The sequence below is a fragment of the Staurois parvus genome, unplaced genomic scaffold (genome assembly GCF_062004578.1).
Source record: "Staurois parvus isolate SC_StPar_1 unplaced genomic scaffold, SC_StPar_1.0 ptg000548l, whole genome shotgun sequence".
In the NCBI taxonomy this organism is placed as follows: Eukaryota; Metazoa; Chordata; class Amphibia; order Anura; family Ranidae; genus Staurois; species Staurois parvus.
The window spans coordinates 10,532,501-10,551,690 of record NW_028318344.1 but is presented as its reverse complement, the minus strand read 5'-3'; the positions used below and the strand labels follow the sequence as shown (position 1 = coordinate 10,551,690).

General features: G+C 41.0%; 1 protein-coding gene and 1 long non-coding RNA gene across 4 annotated transcripts in view; one reads left to right on the top strand and one right to left on the bottom strand.

Annotated features, from left to right (window-relative positions):
- The window catches only part of LOC149451172 (uncharacterized), an 82,411-nt gene that overhangs the window by 41,070 nt on the left and 22,151 nt on the right, over window positions 1–19,190 (top strand). The window contains exon 2 of one of the 2 annotated variants that reach the window (XR_016315145.1): window positions 6,375–6,509. The exons of the other annotated variant lie outside the window; for it this stretch is intronic. This is a non-coding gene — a long non-coding RNA (uncharacterized LOC149451172). The remainder of the gene's footprint in view (window positions 1–6,374; window positions 6,510–19,190) is intronic. 2 annotated transcript variants of the gene reach the window in all.
- PLEKHA4 (pleckstrin homology domain containing A4) overlaps window positions 1,856–19,190 on the bottom strand; it is a 130,292-nt gene continuing 112,957 nt past the window's right edge. The window contains exons 20-24 of one of the 2 annotated variants that reach the window (XM_089691003.1): window positions 17,900–18,079; window positions 9,107–9,481; window positions 7,422–7,510; window positions 6,021–6,160; window positions 1,856–4,526 (exon numbers count right to left, since the gene is read on the bottom strand). In XM_089691003.1, coding sequence (XP_089547129.1) covers window positions 4,018–4,526; window positions 6,021–6,160; window positions 7,422–7,510; window positions 9,107–9,481; window positions 17,900–18,079 — 1,293 coding nt within the window. In that variant the 3' untranslated portion in view covers window positions 1,856–4,017. The remainder of the gene's footprint in view (window positions 4,527–6,020; window positions 6,161–7,421; window positions 7,511–9,106; window positions 9,482–17,899; window positions 18,080–19,190) is intronic. The other variant, XM_089691004.1, reaches the window with a different exon arrangement.

Below are 19,190 nucleotides of genomic sequence, written 5' to 3'. Positions count from 1 at the left end.
CTTGGAGAAGATGAAGAATTCTCCCTTTTTAACATCAGGAACCAACTTGGGAGAACGGTCACATATATATATATATATATATATATATATATATATATATATATGCTACATCTTTTTCTGTAAATATTTTTATTGCACCATTTTTACTTTTTTAGTAATAAATTCTAATTTTCTGAAAAGTGTTGAACTGTTTCTAAAGCTCTTTAATGCAAACTAGGAATCTCTGTCTCTGAAGATCGCTACTGTGTGTTTTAAACTTCTGCATACATCTGCCTGCGGTGACAGTGTGTATACAGACGCTTATTCAAACATCGTAGTGTTACTGCTAAGATTGGCGAGTTTCCTCCTACTCTGTACAAAAAGGTGGTGGTGGCAGTGTAAAGGGTTAATTGTGTAATTAACCTGACCCAGTAACAATCACTCTCAGGCTGCAGTACATAGATTGTGGTCCATTAGCTGGAGAATCTTTGTGCAGGGTTTCGCGGAGCGTGGCATTGTTACGCACATGACAGTGTGGTTTTAGATTGGCTAGTCCTTTGGTCACAAATTGGTGAGGAGGGCTGGGGGTCTGATGCCGCGCCCGTCACAGTGACAAATTCTTAAAAAATTACTGCCAGCTCTCAAATTAGGAAACTAGTGGTAAATAAGACTGGCTCTGAGCTGAGGCATGCCAAAACTCTTGAGTGAGCCTCCCTGTGCTGGGAAGCGATCATGTATATGGCAGCTTCCCACAGAGAGCTGCATCTCCGGCCCCTATGTAGCTGTCCTGGCCAAAAGCTAGATGTAAATGGGGATACAGGTGTCATCACCCAAATAAGGACAATGACCATATTTTGGAAACTACACGCCACTAGGTGGACAAAGCCTGATTGGGAACGAAGACTAGTTCCCCATCAGGTCCACTTTACTTTTGAGCGACTGCGTAAAGCAGTAGGCAGATTCGAGAGCCTTTATTGGATTGAACAGTGGCTATGAATCTGCCCCACTTCCATGAAAATTAAAAGTATATAATATATGTGTTACTTTGAATCATAAGCCCTAAAAAAAGCAGTTCTGACTATACAGGATTAGGAGTTGTTTATTAGAGCGGCAAGTACATACTTGGATCGCTTTTTAGAGGCATTTGACAGGTAGTGTAGAGGTGATCTGTCTTCTCTTCAATGTCTGTTTTAACCCTCTAAATGCAGCATCACTGTGCTGCAAACACAAACACATGCAATACATATGGTTGCAGGGCAGCCACATTCACCCTGGCTGCTGCCTCTGCACCTAAAGATGGAGTAGTTTGGGGTGATAAACATTGCTCAACCATGTGGTGTTACCGCCTCCAACCTCCTGTATGAATGAGCCCCTGGTACACATCTGCAAATCCTACATCTGTATTGTAGGAGAGCCCATTAATTTCAGTTGGTTGCCCTACCTGTAGAAACGCAGGGAAAGAAGTCTCTGACCCTTTTTCTTCTTAAAAGGCACCACATTTGCCAGTGCCTGGGCATACCATTAAGAATTAATAGCACCCATGCGTGTCTACTAAAGAGCAGTATGTTTGTCTGCGTGTCACACAAAACCAAACATTAGACTGGAGTGCCTCAAGACTGAAAATGCTTTTCAAGGGCACCCTGACTGGAAAAAGGTTGTGGAACACTGGTCTAGATCATCACCAGGTAGCACATTTAGAATGCTGGATACTACCTGTGTGAACTATACTGGACTCATTGGAGGCATATAACTAGGGAAATAGTGAGAGCTGCTCCATAGAATTCTATACCGGAAGTGCTGGAAAGGATGATACATCATTGTACAATTTGGTTTTTAAGCCATGTCTAGAATAAGAGAACAGAAAATGAAGCCGATACATATTTTGTTGCTTTATTTGCATATTACAGTATTGCATAGAACAGCTTAAAGCTTTAGAGCCATCCCCTTGCAGGTTTCAATATTCTCCTTTATCAAAGAACCAAGCAATGGTCATTACAGCTCTGCGGGTATTTTAAAATAACAAAAACTTGTATGAGACAATTAAGGAGAATTCTACAAGGAATGGCTACAGCATAGTTATTAGACATGCTAATAAGGCAGCAACTGTCCTAATTATGTTTAGTGACAAGTATAAAAAATAATAATAGTATACAACCTTATGTAAAGGCAAGTCTAGAAGGGCACACTGAAAATAGGGCATATCTTCATGTGTAACTTACACAAGCCCTTAATAGAATGAGATGAAAATATAAAAAGGTCACTGGTTAATACACTGCAATAAACATAAAAACAACAAAAAATAAAAAAAAAAAAAACACCAAAAGGTATTCTCATATGTATAAAAAGAGGTTTAAAAAGATAACAGGTTATGTCATGTCACCTGGTTGGTCCACTAACTAAAAAAAACATTGTCCCTATAAAAGAGGACACCATGGGCCAGTTCTATGTGGACCTCGAACTGTAAAAGCTGAAAACGGACATGGCAAGGTGACCATGTAGGGATATTAAAAAAAAAAAAAAAAAAAAAAAAAAAAAAAAAAAAAAAGTAAAATAAAATCCAAGCCACTACTGCATAGCCAGTGCCATTAGACTTCCGCTTTGAAATCTACTTCACTCCCTTGCTGCTGGAGGCTCATACACTTTTTGAGAGAGATGAGACTTTTGCAGAGCTAACAAAGGTCTCCCCCTTGCCTTCCATAATACAGTGTTGGGCACCGGAGCATCTGCCCAATCAGGTGCCAAGCACTGAATTATGGGAAGCAAGAAGTGGTAGCGGGTCGGCAGGGAGTGAATTAGAAATAAAACAGGCACCTTACAGTATTTGCTATTCTGTGGTAAGAGGATTTTGTGCTTTTATCTATTCAGATTGGGTCCAACTGGACAGACCATTAGACATTTGTTAATAAGATGGGTTTAACAAACCAACAATCAAGTGGGTTTATTTATGTACACAGAAGCAAAGTGGAGCCGTTACCCACAACCCCTAGCCAGGTTAATTCAGTCTTTCAAACTTTTGAAAGGAAAATAAGGAATCTGATTATTCAGAGTTGCTATGGACACCTCCTCCACTTTTGTTTCAGTTTAAATAAGCCAGTCCTATAGGCCAACTTTAACTTCGCTGCCTGAAGAAGAACTTGCAAGGCCTTCTGTAACTTTCACTAGATAACATGACAACCCAGATGAAATAACCAGAATACACATGGAATTAACCAGAAATGTTGGAACATAGCCTTCTACTCTATATAACAGAGTGTATTTTTTTTTTCTAAGTAAACGGAATCTTGACAGTTAAATAAAAACAGTTAAAAATAGCACTGCCAGTTTAACCAACTGAAAAAGGTTTCAGGGACAAACATAAAATGCTCTTCATTCTGTGTGCCCACTTCACAGTGTCACTTTCTACATACAAAAACTTGTTTTTTCTATAATCAAATAGAAGGAAAAACAGAGGTGTTGCTCAAAGCAGCCAATCAAACAGAACTGTCAGTTTTTGGGACCAGGTGTGAAATTTTACAAAATAATCTGCTGGCTCAACACTTCCAGTTTTCTTGCTGTTACTTCTCTAGTGTAACCTGATCAGTTAGTGCAATAGTCCCTATGGGAGGTTATAAAATAATTCACAAATCGGTTCAATTTATACTAAGGTTGCATCACCACTAGTAGACATGACAACATTTTCTGATACTTGGCAAGTGCTGGTTTCTTTCTTTCACCTTCTTTCTACATTCAGCAGCACGTTCATTGATTTACCATGGCACTTTCTTCAATTCCTTATCTCTATCAACATTTGTACACCATCACCTCCTAAACTCTTCTGGAGATTCCTTATAATACACCTATTTACATCCTCAGACGTTCTTTACAACATACCACTTTCATATACAACTTCCAATATTAGCCTTCAAAATACTGCTTTTCAGTTCAACATAAACTGTGCCAACTACAACCAAACATCCTTTGCCCTGCAAGGTCCATCTGTACTTCACATGTCATCCCTTTTGAAGTCTATTCACAAGATCAAAAGTATCTTCATACAATTTAGAAGCTGGACTGGAGAAGTGTAATCCGGATGGGCTCTCTTTCCTCCTTACAATAGTCAGTGACTTTGCCCAGGTTCAATGGATTATAATGCAAGTCCTCTATGAGGAAATCATATTTGGCCACCTGTCCATTACACTTGGCTGGAGCACTGCTATCCTGTTTTGTGGCTGGAAAGTGACTTTTATTTCCATCATGTTTATGGCCAGGCCAGTTCTCATAATGAAGATGGTCTAAAAGGCGCTTATTTGGCCTGTCTTTGGCAGTATCAGGACTAGAAGCTCCAACAGAACTCTGCTGGTTTGGGACAATTGCTGAAGAGGAGCTTCCATCTTTGTTGGTGGAGGTTCTTTCCTCTTGATGTGGATTGGAAGTGGCTTTGAACTGGCAAGTCTTGGCTTCAGATGTTTTGCTGCTACAGGAATCTTGCATAATGAAGTCCCAGGGATAGGTTTCATCTGAAGAGGAGATATCACTGCTTGCATCATAGTCTTCAGCTAATGCTTTGGCTGGAGAAGACAAAATAAAACACAATATGTAAGAATTAATACCAACAGGATTTGTAGGGTGTGTGTAGGATGTGTTATTGTCTGTCAGGTGTTTATTGTTGTCTGTGGCCCTAGTTTGGGTATTACTCCTCCATGATTGGCAGAATAGAAGTGAAATCTCTTCAGTTGGGAGAAAGTACGTAATCTTTGAGGATATCAACTGATGATGGTATATGCTAGGATTGCACCAATACCAATGCCACCAATAGTGCAGTGAAGTTTTTATTGTATAAAATAAAAAGCAGATAATATGAGTGAGACAAATACAGATGGTCAGGAGCCAACATGAGAGTCCAAATGGAGCCACAATCGCTGGGATCAGAGTAGAGCAGTCAGAGCCTGGATATGGATCTGGATGAGCTGCCAAGGAGCCACTGCAGGAGACCCAGGAAAACTGTCCATGGAGCTGTCAAAAGCCTAGATTCTGTGAGCCAATATGAACAGGTTTTGGAGGCCACACCACCTTCATCATTCAGGCTGATGTTGGCTGATTGACCATCTGTCTTTATGTCACACCAGGATGTTTGTGAGTGGATATTATTGGTTTTATTTTATATACAATAAAAACTCCACTGCACTATTGGCAGCTTGGCGCCTCTCTTTCTACCCCCTCCCACTCTCCACTGAAAAGCATCGCATGTGATTTGAACAGGAATGCAGTGCAATTCGTGTCCGAATCACATGAGTTTTCCCGCACAGCTCCTGTGTGAACCCAGGCTGAAGTCACTATGACAAGTTCCAAAATACTGATGAAAAACCAACAGTATGAATCAGCGGGTGTATCACAAGTCTCAGCAAGATAATATATTCAGTCCCAACAGCTTATTTTCAGTAGACAAAAATATAGCTAAATGTGTGTATCATGCACTCCAGGCAGGTAATTCAACAAAAGCCAGTGCAAGTAGGTAGACGAACCAATGTCCCAGCATGTAAAGTGTGAGGGGACTATGAACATATAACATCTGCCTGCATATAATGCTTAACCACCCATAAATTGAATGACGCCAAGTGGGTCAATAAGGACATTTTTTTTCTTTGTAATTATTCCCTGCAAATAGATATTAAACAGTCATAACGCTTCCCAAATTTATCCAATAAAAAAAACCCCAAAAACAAAATTAAGTGGGTGTTGGCAGATTGGTCTTTGCTACAGGTTTAATGTAATAGCCTTTCAATTGGAGAGTTAAGAAATCAGACAAATCTATTAAACTACAGATGTATGGGGAACAAAGTGGATCACACCACAGCAAATGTTTCTGCTTATTTGGGAATAATGTCATGCTTTGAGATAATAGTTCAGCCAACAAAACAGTGAATGGTAAGCAGGTACACTTGAGGCAGATCAAGTACACAAGACAAGTACAGAGGTGCAAAAGGTTTTATGGTCAAGTCCTTTGTCACTGTATGTAAAAGTTCTAAAATATTTCATGTTGCGTTCACCCAAAATTAAACTACCTGTGATAATTTTGCTGCGCTCCGAGGCCTCTGTAGCAAGAGTATAGGACAAGTTGATAATTCGCTCCCTCTCCCCTTCTATTGGAGTGGTAAAACCCTCATCTGACAGTCGCCTGAAACCCCCGGGGGATGTAGCAGGGCTGAAATATAAATTTTTTTTTTTTAAATATTTAAGAGGAAATGGAAGCATTGTACATTATGAACAGGTAACCAATTAAACTCTACACATTAAAGTACAAGCTATTATAGGACCAAGACTTAACTCTTTATTAACAGTTATATACACACACAATATTTATATGGGGCCTGTTTTTCTTGCCAATTCCTGTTTAACCAGTCCTGGGATTTTCACAGCCCTTCGAGACAGCAAAGCCAGTCCACAGTCCGTCTTTCCTCCACTGCTGTCCAAGACTGGACAATGAAGGAGAAGCAGCAGACTGATGAACACATCCCTCTGCTCTCCCTCTTCCAGCCTGGATCCAAATTCAGGTATTTACATCAGTTGCAATAAATATACATTTCATGCTTATTTAAAGAATACATTATTTTTCCTCCAGTTTTAAAACTCTTTTCAGTTATAATTCCCTTACCTAAAAGTAAGGTATGTGGCCTTCATATTTCAACATAATTGCCCTTGCATAGGGAAGGTTCCACTTTATTTTATTTCCCCCCATCTCTCCCACTTTTGGAGTTTTTTTTTTCCCCAGGAGTACCTAATTTTGACAGTTGTCTGCTTGCGTCGCGCTGTCAGAAGGGAGTTAAACTTAGGGTAAGCTTCACATTGGGGGGTTTTAGAGCTTACACAGGGTTGATGACATCTTCTACCTCAGGTGACAGCATTTGAATCTTTTGATTGGCCACTCAGCACTGGGCATTTCATCTTGGTAAAGGGTCACACACTGCTTATATGTAGAAAGACTACGTATTTGCAATGGCTCCAACAGAACAACTAAACAGTAGGGAGTACCGCAAAGCTGTCTATAGAGGCACAGGCTTTGGCTAATAGGCAAAGCTACAGTCTCTTATTAACCCCTTTCCATAGGCGGTACAAATATGGCAGTACAAAGGTACTGCCGAAAATTTGTGTTGCTCTTCTGTGCTCAATCACTGTGACTGCATTGTCTTAGACAGCTCCTAGTCACAGAGTGATGATTGGGAGCCAGTAGGACATGCTTCTGATCACATGATGACCTCCACCCACAGCCACCACATTATCAGAAAGCCCATGAAATGCATCCCCTTGATTTCTTTTGCATTCACTCTAAAGGGTTAGAAGCAAAGCGAAAGAGCCTCTAATTTCTAAACCGAAGCAATACTTACAGGTGGAAACTGTAGCTTCAATGACTAAAAAGCACACATACAGCCTATTTTGTGATTGGACTAGAGAGGATAAAGCATTACCTTGCACTGGAAGCAGAGGTCTTCATCTTCTCTGCAGTTCTTTGCAGATCAAGTTGCAGGGCAGAGTTTGTCTTGACCTCTGATCTCTCCTGAATCAGAAACAGAAATGTTCATGATATTATTATTACAGGTATTTAGATAGCTAAAACATATTAGGCAGTGATTTACATATTGTACATTCTACATCAGTCCCTGCCCTCCAGAAGCTTACAATCTAAGGTCCCCAACTCACATTCACTCTCTCACACACACACACGGACTAATTTGGACAGGAGCCAATTTAGGTATTAGCATGTCTTTGAGGGTAGGAGGAAACCCACACAAGCCCAAAGAGGCCATGCAAACTGCATGGCAATAAGGTCCTGGTTGGGACTTAGACTAAAGACCCTAGTGCTGCAAGTAGTGAGTAGGAAGTGTTAACCCCTAAGCCACTTTACTGCCAAAAGTGAATGGAGTGGAAAGAGACTGAAAGAAAGTTGAATATGTGCACCTGAGAGACTATTTGTTACATGTTCTCATTCAAATAACAAAAGAAAAAAAAAAAAGAAATCGCTGCTTAAATCTTATTTATGCTTTTCTGAAAACTCAAAGCTGAAGTTTTCTTCCGTCTTGCAGAGGCCCTCCATTAATTCTGTCTATACTGTGCTGGTAGATCTCATTATCATTTGTAAACTAGATTTGGACACTGTGCTAGCAATAGAGTCGGTGATCTAGAACAGCTATTCTCAACCAGGGTCCCATGGAACCCTAGGGTTCATCCAGAGGTTGGTAGGGGTTCCTTGAGCTGTGGCCGATTAACCTTCTATTTGATGGTGCACCACTTGGCAGAGCCAGCTGCATGAAATCATAATCTTTTGTGCTGTCTTAATGGTGGCATTACAGTAAACTCCGTAAAGCCTAGTACACACGATCAGAAAATCAAACGAAAAATACTGCTTTCGAAGGGATCCTATGATAATCTGATTGTTCGCACACAGCTTTCGTCCGAAATTATTTGAAATGACAAGCAAGAAAATTTATCTTGTACAATACCAGATTGTACAATTTTTTTTTTTATGAGTACAGATTTTGTCCAAAAATATGATAGATACAATAAATCATTTCTGAATTTATTTTCGTAACTTGGAGTAACCGCTCCATTTTCAATATGAGACTAGTATACAAAACCCCCCCAAAAAACAGACGATCTTTCATCTGATATTCTCATTGTGTGTACAGGGCTTATGAGGGACATTCTTCCAATTGTTAACCAATATAAGGGGCATTCCTTTCACGGACCTCTGATAGGATCATTTTCAGGTCTCAGGAAAACCATGCTAAATTAATTTAAGGATTCTCCTGGAGAAAAAAGGTTGAGAAAGGCTGATCTAGAAGTTGGCTTCTGCATGATCTGTTAATGAGGAAAAAGTCAGTGTGTCCCTCTGTCACTGGGGACAAATTAAGTTTCCTCTCATTTAGAACTGGAATGAAGACCAAGCTTTTAATAAATGCTACCTTATAGTATATTGGAGAGTACACCACATGAATTATACAGATTGGTCAAAGTTTGGAATTTTGAATGATACCCTTGGCTGGCCAATGTGTTAAAGATGCAAGGGTTTGAGATGCCTTTAATAATTTAGGTTAGCCAATCAAGGGTATCACTCAAACTCAAAACAATACTATATTTGTCAATAAATGCTTACCCTTTCCTTGTCATGGTTGCCATCTGGAATATCTTTTTTCATTTGCATGCAGGTGGCAGTGACAATCTTACTGGTTGTTCTCAATGGAGGTGTCATCCTAACCATTGGAGAAATCTCATGACTTGATATAGTGGTGATGCTTTCTCCCTGAGGTTCCATCACAACACAATATGTTGGGTCATCCTGTGCCATATCAAGGGATGATCCTCTGATGTTATTATTTCCTTGCTTTCCGTGCTGATGGCTGGGCACAGTGTTGGGGTAGAATGAGGCTGTCACTCTCACCAGTGCTGGCTTTCTCTGTTCTGAAGAAGTCTTCTCTGCTTGCTGAGAATTTGTTCCAGTTGGGAATGTATCCGATGACAAGGACCTCAGCTGCAAGAAGGGTGAGCTACAATTAGCAGTGAGCTGTACATTCAATTCAGTTTTAAGACCGCAAAGCTCCTTAATGCCATCTGTAAATTGTGAATACTCAGTAACAAATTTTGTCAGGCCCTTTACAAGGGGCGGATTCCATTCTGATCAGATGGGGATCCACTCACAGATTCTCTGCTTATTGGAACAGATGTCACATCGGTGTTAGCTCCGTTTATGCAGAGCGGACATGGACAGAACACGCTGTGCTCTATGGGTAGCCAAATGACTCAGACTCCCTGTCTGTTTACAGTCGACTACCCCCCTATCCACCTAAACAAAGGGGGACGGATCGCCTTCTGTTTTTTTCATTATTGAACCAGACTGGACCCGGAGATCGTAAACAAACAAGTCCGAACCCGATTAGAATTGCCGTGTGAAAGGGGCCTTAAAGTAAAAACGATACATGGTTTTACATACACAGCTATTGAATCTTGACCTTCAAAAGGCTCAGTTATTAGGACCTCTGATGTGATGAAAGACCATAGCACAAGACTGCCACTAAGTTCTGTGCTTTGTTTGTTTTCCAGCTTTTTTAGTCTATGGCAAACCACCTGTCAATGCACATAAGTAGAGTCAACATCGTGGGTCACATAACCAGACAATCTGCTATCAAAGTCAGCCTCTCTCAACCTTTTCAACACAGAGGAACCCTTTAAATAACTAACAGGTCTCAGGGCACCCTAGCTAAAGATTACTATAAAATACAGTTCATGACACCTTAGTGTCACGATCACTGGGAAATGCTCCTTACACTTGTGGTCATTGGGAAGAATTGCCCTCTTACAGACAGCTAAAAAGATCAGTGGAAACGTATCCAAGAGACAGAAATTGCTCATTGCTCAAGGAATTCCTTGAAACCTTTAAAACTGGGGTAGGCAATCCGTCGATCACGATCTACCTGTTGATCGCAGAAAGCAGACAGGCAGATAATGATCAGGGCTGTGCTGATCTATCACCCAGCCTCCACTACTCTTCTTGTAATAGAGCAGAGTGATAGGCAAAACAGTGCCAGATGGAGGGTGGGAGCACGGGAGCTGCATTAGTTAACTTTGCAAGTTAACCAACATGTGATTGGTTGCTAGGTGGTTCTAGCACCCAATCATCACCTTGTTGACATGAAAATTAACTCTCCCTCCCTCCACCCAGTACTGCTGCCTCTCACTCCACTCTAATGTACAGAGAACACTTCTTTGGGAGGCGGGGGATACAGAGGACAGTGCTATGTAGGGGGCAGATGGCACTACTGTGGGAGAAAGGAGGCGAAGGAGAAGAGGATGCCAATTGGCTGAGGAAGAGGCAAGTTCTCAAAACGCTTCAGCCAGTTGGTGGTCTAGGAATCCCATTACAGATATCATCCAGTGTGATTGGACCTTGCTGTACTTTATATGATGTGCCCCTGACATTTTATCCTTTGTGAGTATATTACCACTTCTTTTATACAGTAAATTATTTTTTAAAAAGGTAATGCACTAGGCCTGTGCGCCCTCTGTTTATGTCTTTGCATTAGCATGCCCAGCAGCTGGAGAGTCACATTCAAATTATAAAAGTTACAAATAAGCAAGCAGAAGAAGTTTGATTCTCCTCCCTCCTCCAGTACCTGTGGCTGGGGCTGGCAGTTCCTACCGCTCACTGCAGTTAACCTTGTGTCTCCATCAACCCAGCTGTTGTACAGAGGCTGTACAAGGGCCCCACCTGAGTGTCAGAAGGACAGGCAGCCCTGCCCATCTCTGCTCTAGGGTGACATATGAGGTCAGCTGGAGAGAAGTTGTAGTGAAGTTCAGGGGGAAAATTTGCAGAGTGATGGGGGGCAGCACACAGTGCAAAGCAAGGGGGGAGCAAAATACTATGAGATGCTGATTGCATGTCATCGGATAGTAAAATTAAATAAGCAAAAGCTTACAGGTGAAACTCGAAAAATTAGAATATCGTGCAAAAGTTCATTTATTTCAGTAATGCAACTTAAAAGGTGAAACTAATATACGAGATAGACTCATTACATGCAAAGCAAGATAGTTCAAGACGTGATTTGTCAGAATTGTGATGATTATGGCTTACAGCTCATGAAAACCCCAAATCCACAATCTCAGAAAATTAGAATATTACATGCAATCAGTAAAACAAGGATTGTACATAGAACAATATCAGACCTCTGAAAAGTATAAGCATGCATATGTACTCAGTATTTGGTTTGGGCCCCTTTTGCAGCAATTGCTGCCTCAATGCGGCGTGGCATGGAAGCTATCAGCCTGTAGCGGCCTTCAGCTCTTCTGCATTGTTCGGTCTCATGTCTCTCATCTTTCTCTTGGCAATGCCCCATAAATTCTCTATGGGGTTCAGGTCAGGCAAGTTTGCTGGCCAATCAAGCACAGTAATCTCACGGTCATTGAACCAGGTTTTGGTGCTTTTGGCAGTGTCCTGCTGGAAAATGAAGTCAGCATCCCCATAAAGCTCGTCTGTGGAAGGAAGCATGAAGTGCTCCAAAATCTCCTGGTAGACGGCTGCGTTGACCCTGGACTTAATGAAGCACAGTGGACCAACACCAGCAGATGACATGGCTCCCCAAATCAACAGACTGTGGAAACTTCACACTGGACTTCAAGCATCTTGCAGTGTGTGCCTCTCCATTCTTCCTCCATACTCTGGGTCCTTGGTTTCCAAATGAGATGCAAAAGTTGCTCTCATCAGTAAAGAGGACTTTGGACCACTGAGCAACAGACCAGGTCTGTTTTTTTTAGACCAGGTAAGACGCTTCTGATGTTTTTTGTTCAGGAACGGCTTGACAAGAAGAATACGACATTTGAAGCCCATGTCCAGGATCCATCTGTGTGTGGTGGCTCTTGATGCACTGACTCCAGCCTCAGTCCACTCCTTCTGAAAGTCCCCAACACTTTTGAATGGACTTTTCCTGACAATCCTCTCCAGGCTGCGGTTATCCCTGCTGCTTGTGCACCTTTTTCTTCCACACTTTTCCCTTCCACATAACTTTCTATTAATGTGCTTTGATACAGCACTTTGGGAACATCCAACTTCTTTTGCAATTACCTTTTGAGGCTTTCCCTCCTTATGGAGGGTGTCAATGATGGTTTTCTGCACAACTGTCAGGTCAGCAGTCTTTCCCATAATTGTGATTCCTAGTGAACCAGACTGAGAGACCATTTAAAGGCTCAGGAACCCTTTGCAGGTGTTATGGCTTAATTAGCTGATTAGAGTGGGACACTTTGAGCCTAGAATATTGCACCTTTTCACAATATTCTAATTTTCTGAGATTATGGATTTGTTTTCATGAGCTGTAAGCCATATTCATCACAATTATGACAAATCACGGCTTGAACGATCTTGCTTTGCATGTAATGAGTCTATCTCATATACTAGTTTCACCTTTTAAGTTGCATTACTGAAATAAATGAACTTTTGCACGATATTCAAATTTTTCGAGTTTCATCTGTATTTGTGGGCAGAGCAGGCTCAATGGGAATATGCTTGGGGCCCCACAACAATTGCTGGACCCAGGGCAGCTGCCCATTTTGCCCTGCGTTAAAGACAGCCTTCGTTATGACCCTTAACCTGGTCCCTTAGTACAGACTGCAGGCAAGGAAGATGAGAGCATCACATTATTTAATGCCAGAAATAGTTCATTAGTTTGCAAAAGTGCAAGCAGCAGCCAAAAAATTTTAGATTTACAAATGGGCCGCCTTCATCAGGGCTTGAAAAGAATTTGGAAGAACTAAAAAAAATCTCTGGGGAATATGATAGCAATAACACCTGCTCCTTTTTCTGGTTCAGCATTACAGGCGCAATGCAGCTTGAAGTTGCATTGTTTATTAGCTTTCCAAATTTTTGTTAGACAATATAGCTACAGTTGCCATAAAAAAAAAACAAATAAAAAAAAACACATTGCATGGCACCTGAGAGCCATGTTAAAAACTTGCCCTCTAGAGGATTTACCCCCCTTCCTGACCAGGCCATTTTTTTTGCTATACGACACTACGTTACTTTAACTGACAATTGCGTGGTAATGCAACGCTGCACCCAAATGAAATTTATGTCCTTTTTTTCCCCCCACAAATGAAGCTTTCCTTCAGTGGTATTTTATCGCCTCTGTTTTTTATTTTTTGTGCTATAAACAAAAATGGACAATTTTGAGAAAAAAAAAACCTATTTTTGACTTTTTGCTATAAAACGTGCCCAGAAAAAAAACAAAAAATCAAAATTTCGTCATAAATTTCAGCCAAAACATATTCTGCGACATGTCTTTGCTAAAAAAAAAAAAAAAAAATCTCAATATGTGTAAATTAATTGGTTTACAAAATTATAGTATTTACAAATAGTGGTATACATACTGGAATTTTTTTTTTTTTTGTACTACTAATGGCGGTGATCAGTGACTTATAGCGGGACTGTGGGGGGCATTCAGACACTTGGGGGGGGGGGGGGTTAACTGTGTGTATTTTACAGTGTAAGCATGCTCCTTTGTATTGCTCTGCTATGCAGTGAAATACAAAGCAGCGTGCTGGAGCTGACAGGGGAGAGATCTGTTTTGTTTCCATACAGACCTCTCCCCTGTCAGTGTTCCTCGGCGATCGCCAGGTGCCGGGCGGGAATCACCAGCCAGGAACCAGTGATTGACAGCTGAAGCCACCAATGGCGGCGCGGGTAGGGCTTGCGCGCCCCCTACCTGGAAGTTCAAGATCACATACATACACATGTGTGTGTATATATATATATATATATATATATATATATATATATATATATACACACACACACACACACACACAGTGTTCCAAATTATTATGCAAATTCTATTTAAGTGTCACAAAGATTAAATATTTGTTTTTCAGTTTAACTCATGGATGGCATTGTGTGTCAGGGCTCTTTTGATCACTCAAAACAATCTCGGACATTGATAATTAGATTGGCAGGTGAGCCCAATTTAAGGAAAAACTACTAAAGGATGGTGTTCCACATTATTAAGCAGAGCACCATTTTCAAGCAATATGGGGAAGAAAAAGGATCTCTCTGCTGCCGAAAAGAGTGAAATAGTTCAATGCCTTGGACGAGGTATGAAATCAGATATTTCACGAAAACTTAAGCGTGATCATCGCACTATTAAGAGATTTGTGGTTGATTCAGAGCACAGATGGGTTTGTGCAGATAAAGGCACATTGAGGAAGATTTCTGCCAGATCCATGCATTGGATCAAGAGAGCAGCTGCTAAAATACCATTACATAGCAGCAAACAGATATTTGAAGCTGCTGGTGCCTCTGGAGTCCCACGGACATCAAGGTGTAGAGTCCTCCAGAGTCTTGCAACTGTGCATAAACCTTCTATTTGGCCACCAATAACCAATGCTCACAAGCAGAAACGGCTGCATTGGGCAGAAAAATACATGAAGATTAATTTTCAAACAGTCCTGTTCACTGATGAGTGCCGTGCAACCCTGGATGGTCCAGATGGATAGAGTAGTGGATGGTTGGTGGACGGCCACCCTGTTCCAACAAGGCTGCGACGTCAGCAAGGAGGTGGTGGAGTCATGTTTTGGGCCGGAATCATGGGAACAGAGCTGGTCAGCCCCTTTAGGGACCCCGAAGGTGTAAAGATGACCTTTGCAAAGTATGTGGAGTTTATGTCTGACCACTTTCTTCCCTGGTACAGAAGGAAGAACTATGCTTTCTGTAATAAAATCATCTTCATGCATGACAATGCACCATCTAATGCTGCAAAGAATACCTCTCCATCAATGGCTGATATGGGGATAAAAAGGAGAGAAAGTCATGGTGTGGCCTCCATCCTCCCCTGACCTCAATCCTATTGAAAACCTTTGGAGCATGCTCAAGCAAAAGATCTATGAGGGTGGGAGGCAGTTTACATCCAAGCAGCAGCTCTGGGAGGCTATTCTGACATCTTGCAAACAAATTCAAGCAGAAACTGTCCAAAAACTCACACGTTCAATGGATGCAAGACTTGTGAAGCTGCTATCAAATAAGGGGTCTTATGTTACAATGTAACGTGACCTGTTAAAATGTTTAAAAAGTTAAAATGTTGTTAAAAGTTTGATTGAAATAGCTTTTGATTTCAGTAAATATGCTGCAAACACAACAAATGACAATTTTCAGTTCTTTACAACCTATAAAGTGTTTTGAAACTTACTGTGCATAATAATTTGGAACAGTGCATTGTAAGTGTTTTATGTTTAACAAAAATCATGTTATCATTAGGAGGTTTGTTCAATAAAATGTAAATTGTACTCTTAATAGTTGATAACATGAGAATTATGCTGACTGTTATTTACATTAATTATTTAGGTAAATGAGCAAAATATCATTTGCATACAAATTTGAAACAAGGTGTATATATATATATATATATATATATATATATATATATATATATATATACATACACACATATATATATATATATATATATATATATATATATACACATATACATACATACATATACACACACACACACACACACACATACATACACACACACATACATACACACACGCAGTGGGGCAACAAAGTATTTAGTCAGCCACCAATTGTGCAAGTTCTCCCACTTAAAAAGATGAGAGAGGCCTGTAATTGGCATCATAGGTAGACCTCAACTATGAGAGACAAAATGAGAAAAAAAATCCAGACAATCACATTGGCTGATTTGGAAAGAATTTATTTGCAAATTATGGTGGAAAATAAGTATTTGGTCACCTACAAACAAGCAAGATTTCTGGCTCTCACAGACCTGTACCTTCTTCTTTAAGAGGCTCCTCTGTCCTGCACTCATCACCTGTATCAATGGCACCTGTTTGAGGTTGTGGACAGGTGTCTTTTATACTGATAACAAGTTCAAACAGTTACACTCCACTATGGTGAAGACCAAAGAGCTGTCGAAGGACACCAGAAACAAAATTGTAGACCTGCACCAAGCTGGGAAGACTGTATCTGCAATAGGCAAGCAGCTTGGTGTGAACAACTGTGGGAGCAATAATTAGAAAATGGAAGACATACAAGACCACTGATAATCTCCCTCGATCTGGGTCTCCACGCAAGATCTCACCCCGTGGGGTCAAAATGATCACAAGAACGGTGAGCAAAAATCCCAGGACCACACGGGGGGACCTAGTGAATGACCTGCAGAGAGCTGGGACCAACGTAACAAAGGTTACTATCAGTAACACACTACGCCAGGGACTCAGATCCTGCAGTGCCAGACGTGTCCCCCTGCTTAAGCCAGTACATGTCCGGGCCCGTCTGAAGTTTGCTAGAGAGCATTTGGATGATCCAGAAGAGGATTGGGAGAATGTCATATGGTCAGATGAAACCAAAATAGAACTGTTTGGTAGAAACACAACTCGTCGTGTTTGGAGGAGAGAGAATGCTGAGTTGCATCCAAAGAACACCATACCTATTGTGAAGCATGGGGGTGGCAACATCATGCTTTGGGGCTGTTTCTCCACAAAGGGACCAGGACGACTGATCCATGTACAGGACACAATGAATGGGGCCATGTATCGTGAGATTTTGAGTGCAAACCTCCTTCCATCAGCAAGGGCATTGAAGATGAAAGGTGGCTTCCAACATGACAATGATCCCAAACATACCACCCGGGCAACGAAGGAGTGGCTTCGTAAGAAGCATTTCAAGGTCCTGGAGTGGCCTAGCCAGTCTCCACATCTCAACCCCATAGAAAACCTTTGGAGGGAGTTGAAAGTCCGTGTTGCCCAGCGACAGCCCCAAAACATCACTGCTCTAGAGGAGATCTGCATGGAGGAATGGGCCAACATACCAGCAACAGTGTGTGCCAACCTTGTGAAAACTTACAGGAAACGTTTGACCTCTGTCATTGCCAACAAAGGATATATAACAAAGTATTGAGATGAACTTTTGATATTGACCAAATACTTATTTTCCACCATAATTTGCAAATAAATTCTTTCCAAATCAGCCAATGTGATTGTCTGGATTTTTTTTCTCATTTTGTTTCTCATAGTTGAGGTCTAACTATGATGCCAATTACAGGCCTCTCTCATCTTTTTAAGTGGGAGAACTTGCACAATTGGTGGCTGACTAAATACATTTTGCCCCACTGTATATATACATTATATATATATATATATATATATATATATATATATATATACACATACATATACACACACACACAGCAGTATTCCCACTATGGGGCGGCGGGCACGCGGTTAAAGCATTTTGTATTAAAAACACAACACCCTCAGTGGTGGACAGGAAAGACCACCTTCTGTTTATGGTCATTTTCAGTCATCAGCTCACTGACTGCAGTGAATGCTGCAAAAACATACATATACTTCACATACAAAAAGCAAATTAGCAGAGCTCATTTTTACTCACCCGACCACCTACTGAACTGGCTGAGGACCTCTGAGAATTTTGGCGTTGTGCAGTCACACCAGGTTTAGGCTTTTCATGAATCTGAGCTTCCTGATGCCTACGCATTCGCTCCAGCTGCTCCTCAGCACTCATTCTCTGTTTCCGGACTGTTCCCATTTCTGGCATATTAGGAGGGGAAGCCTGAAGAGAACAAGATTAACAAATGTTAACTAAACATAATTTCTGTTACCTGGGTGGCATGAATTTGATCCTAAATCTGAACATTTTACTTGTTCCGATGCAATAATGTTCACTTTGTCCAGTGAATGTGTTTGCAGTGCATCAAAGGCTTTCAACCGTATATAAATACACACACACACTCTGTATATACACGGGAACAGCTTGTTGCACATCTGATCAACGTGTGGTAATCTTTTAAAACCCTTTTTCTATGGGTGCTTTGCGTATTCTGTTGGTATTTTGTTTTCTGAGCCCACTTGGGCCTTTATAGACTAGTAATATAACTGAAGCAATTGATCTGTAGCTTTGTCTGTGTTGGTCACATTGGCCTGCACTTAAAAGTGAGTAAATCCTTTCTTGGCCCAGCAATCAGATATAGTCAATTGCAAGAAATGTTAAAGGTAAAGCTGACTTTTTAATATATTATACAGAATTTGGATAAACAGATTGTGGCTTGTTTCATATGTTGCCTGGTATATATATTAAAAGCTTTTTATTGGCTTTATAGATGAGGCAAAATAGTGATATAAAGAAACTTTTAGTATGTTTAACCACTTGCCGACCGCAGACAGCCGAATACACTGCTGATAGCAGATAGTTTCACTGCAGCCGGCCAGCTCTGGGTGGACATCATATGACGTCCTCTCAGAACGCACTCTCCTGCACGCCTCCGGCTATCTCCGTGATCACTGTGTTCTACGGACATGGATATGGTAAAAGGCCAATCACAGCAGCCTTTTATCACGTGATCATCCGTGTCCAATGACACACTGATCACCGAGAAATGCAATTCCCGGCTCTCGGCTGCACTTTCCTCATGCTGTCACAGCGTGAGGAAAGTACTGCCGAGAAATGGCAGTTGTCAGAGGAGGGATCGGCACCGACTGATGATCAGTGCCCAGCAGTGCCGCCAGTCAGTGACCAGTAGTGCTGCCTATCAGTGCAGCCTCATCAACGCACATCAGTGAAGGAGAAAAATTACCTGTTTGCAAAATTTTATAATAGAAACAAAGAAAAACTTTTTTTTTTCAAATGTTTTGCTCTTTGTTTAGAGTGCAAAATAAAAAATAAA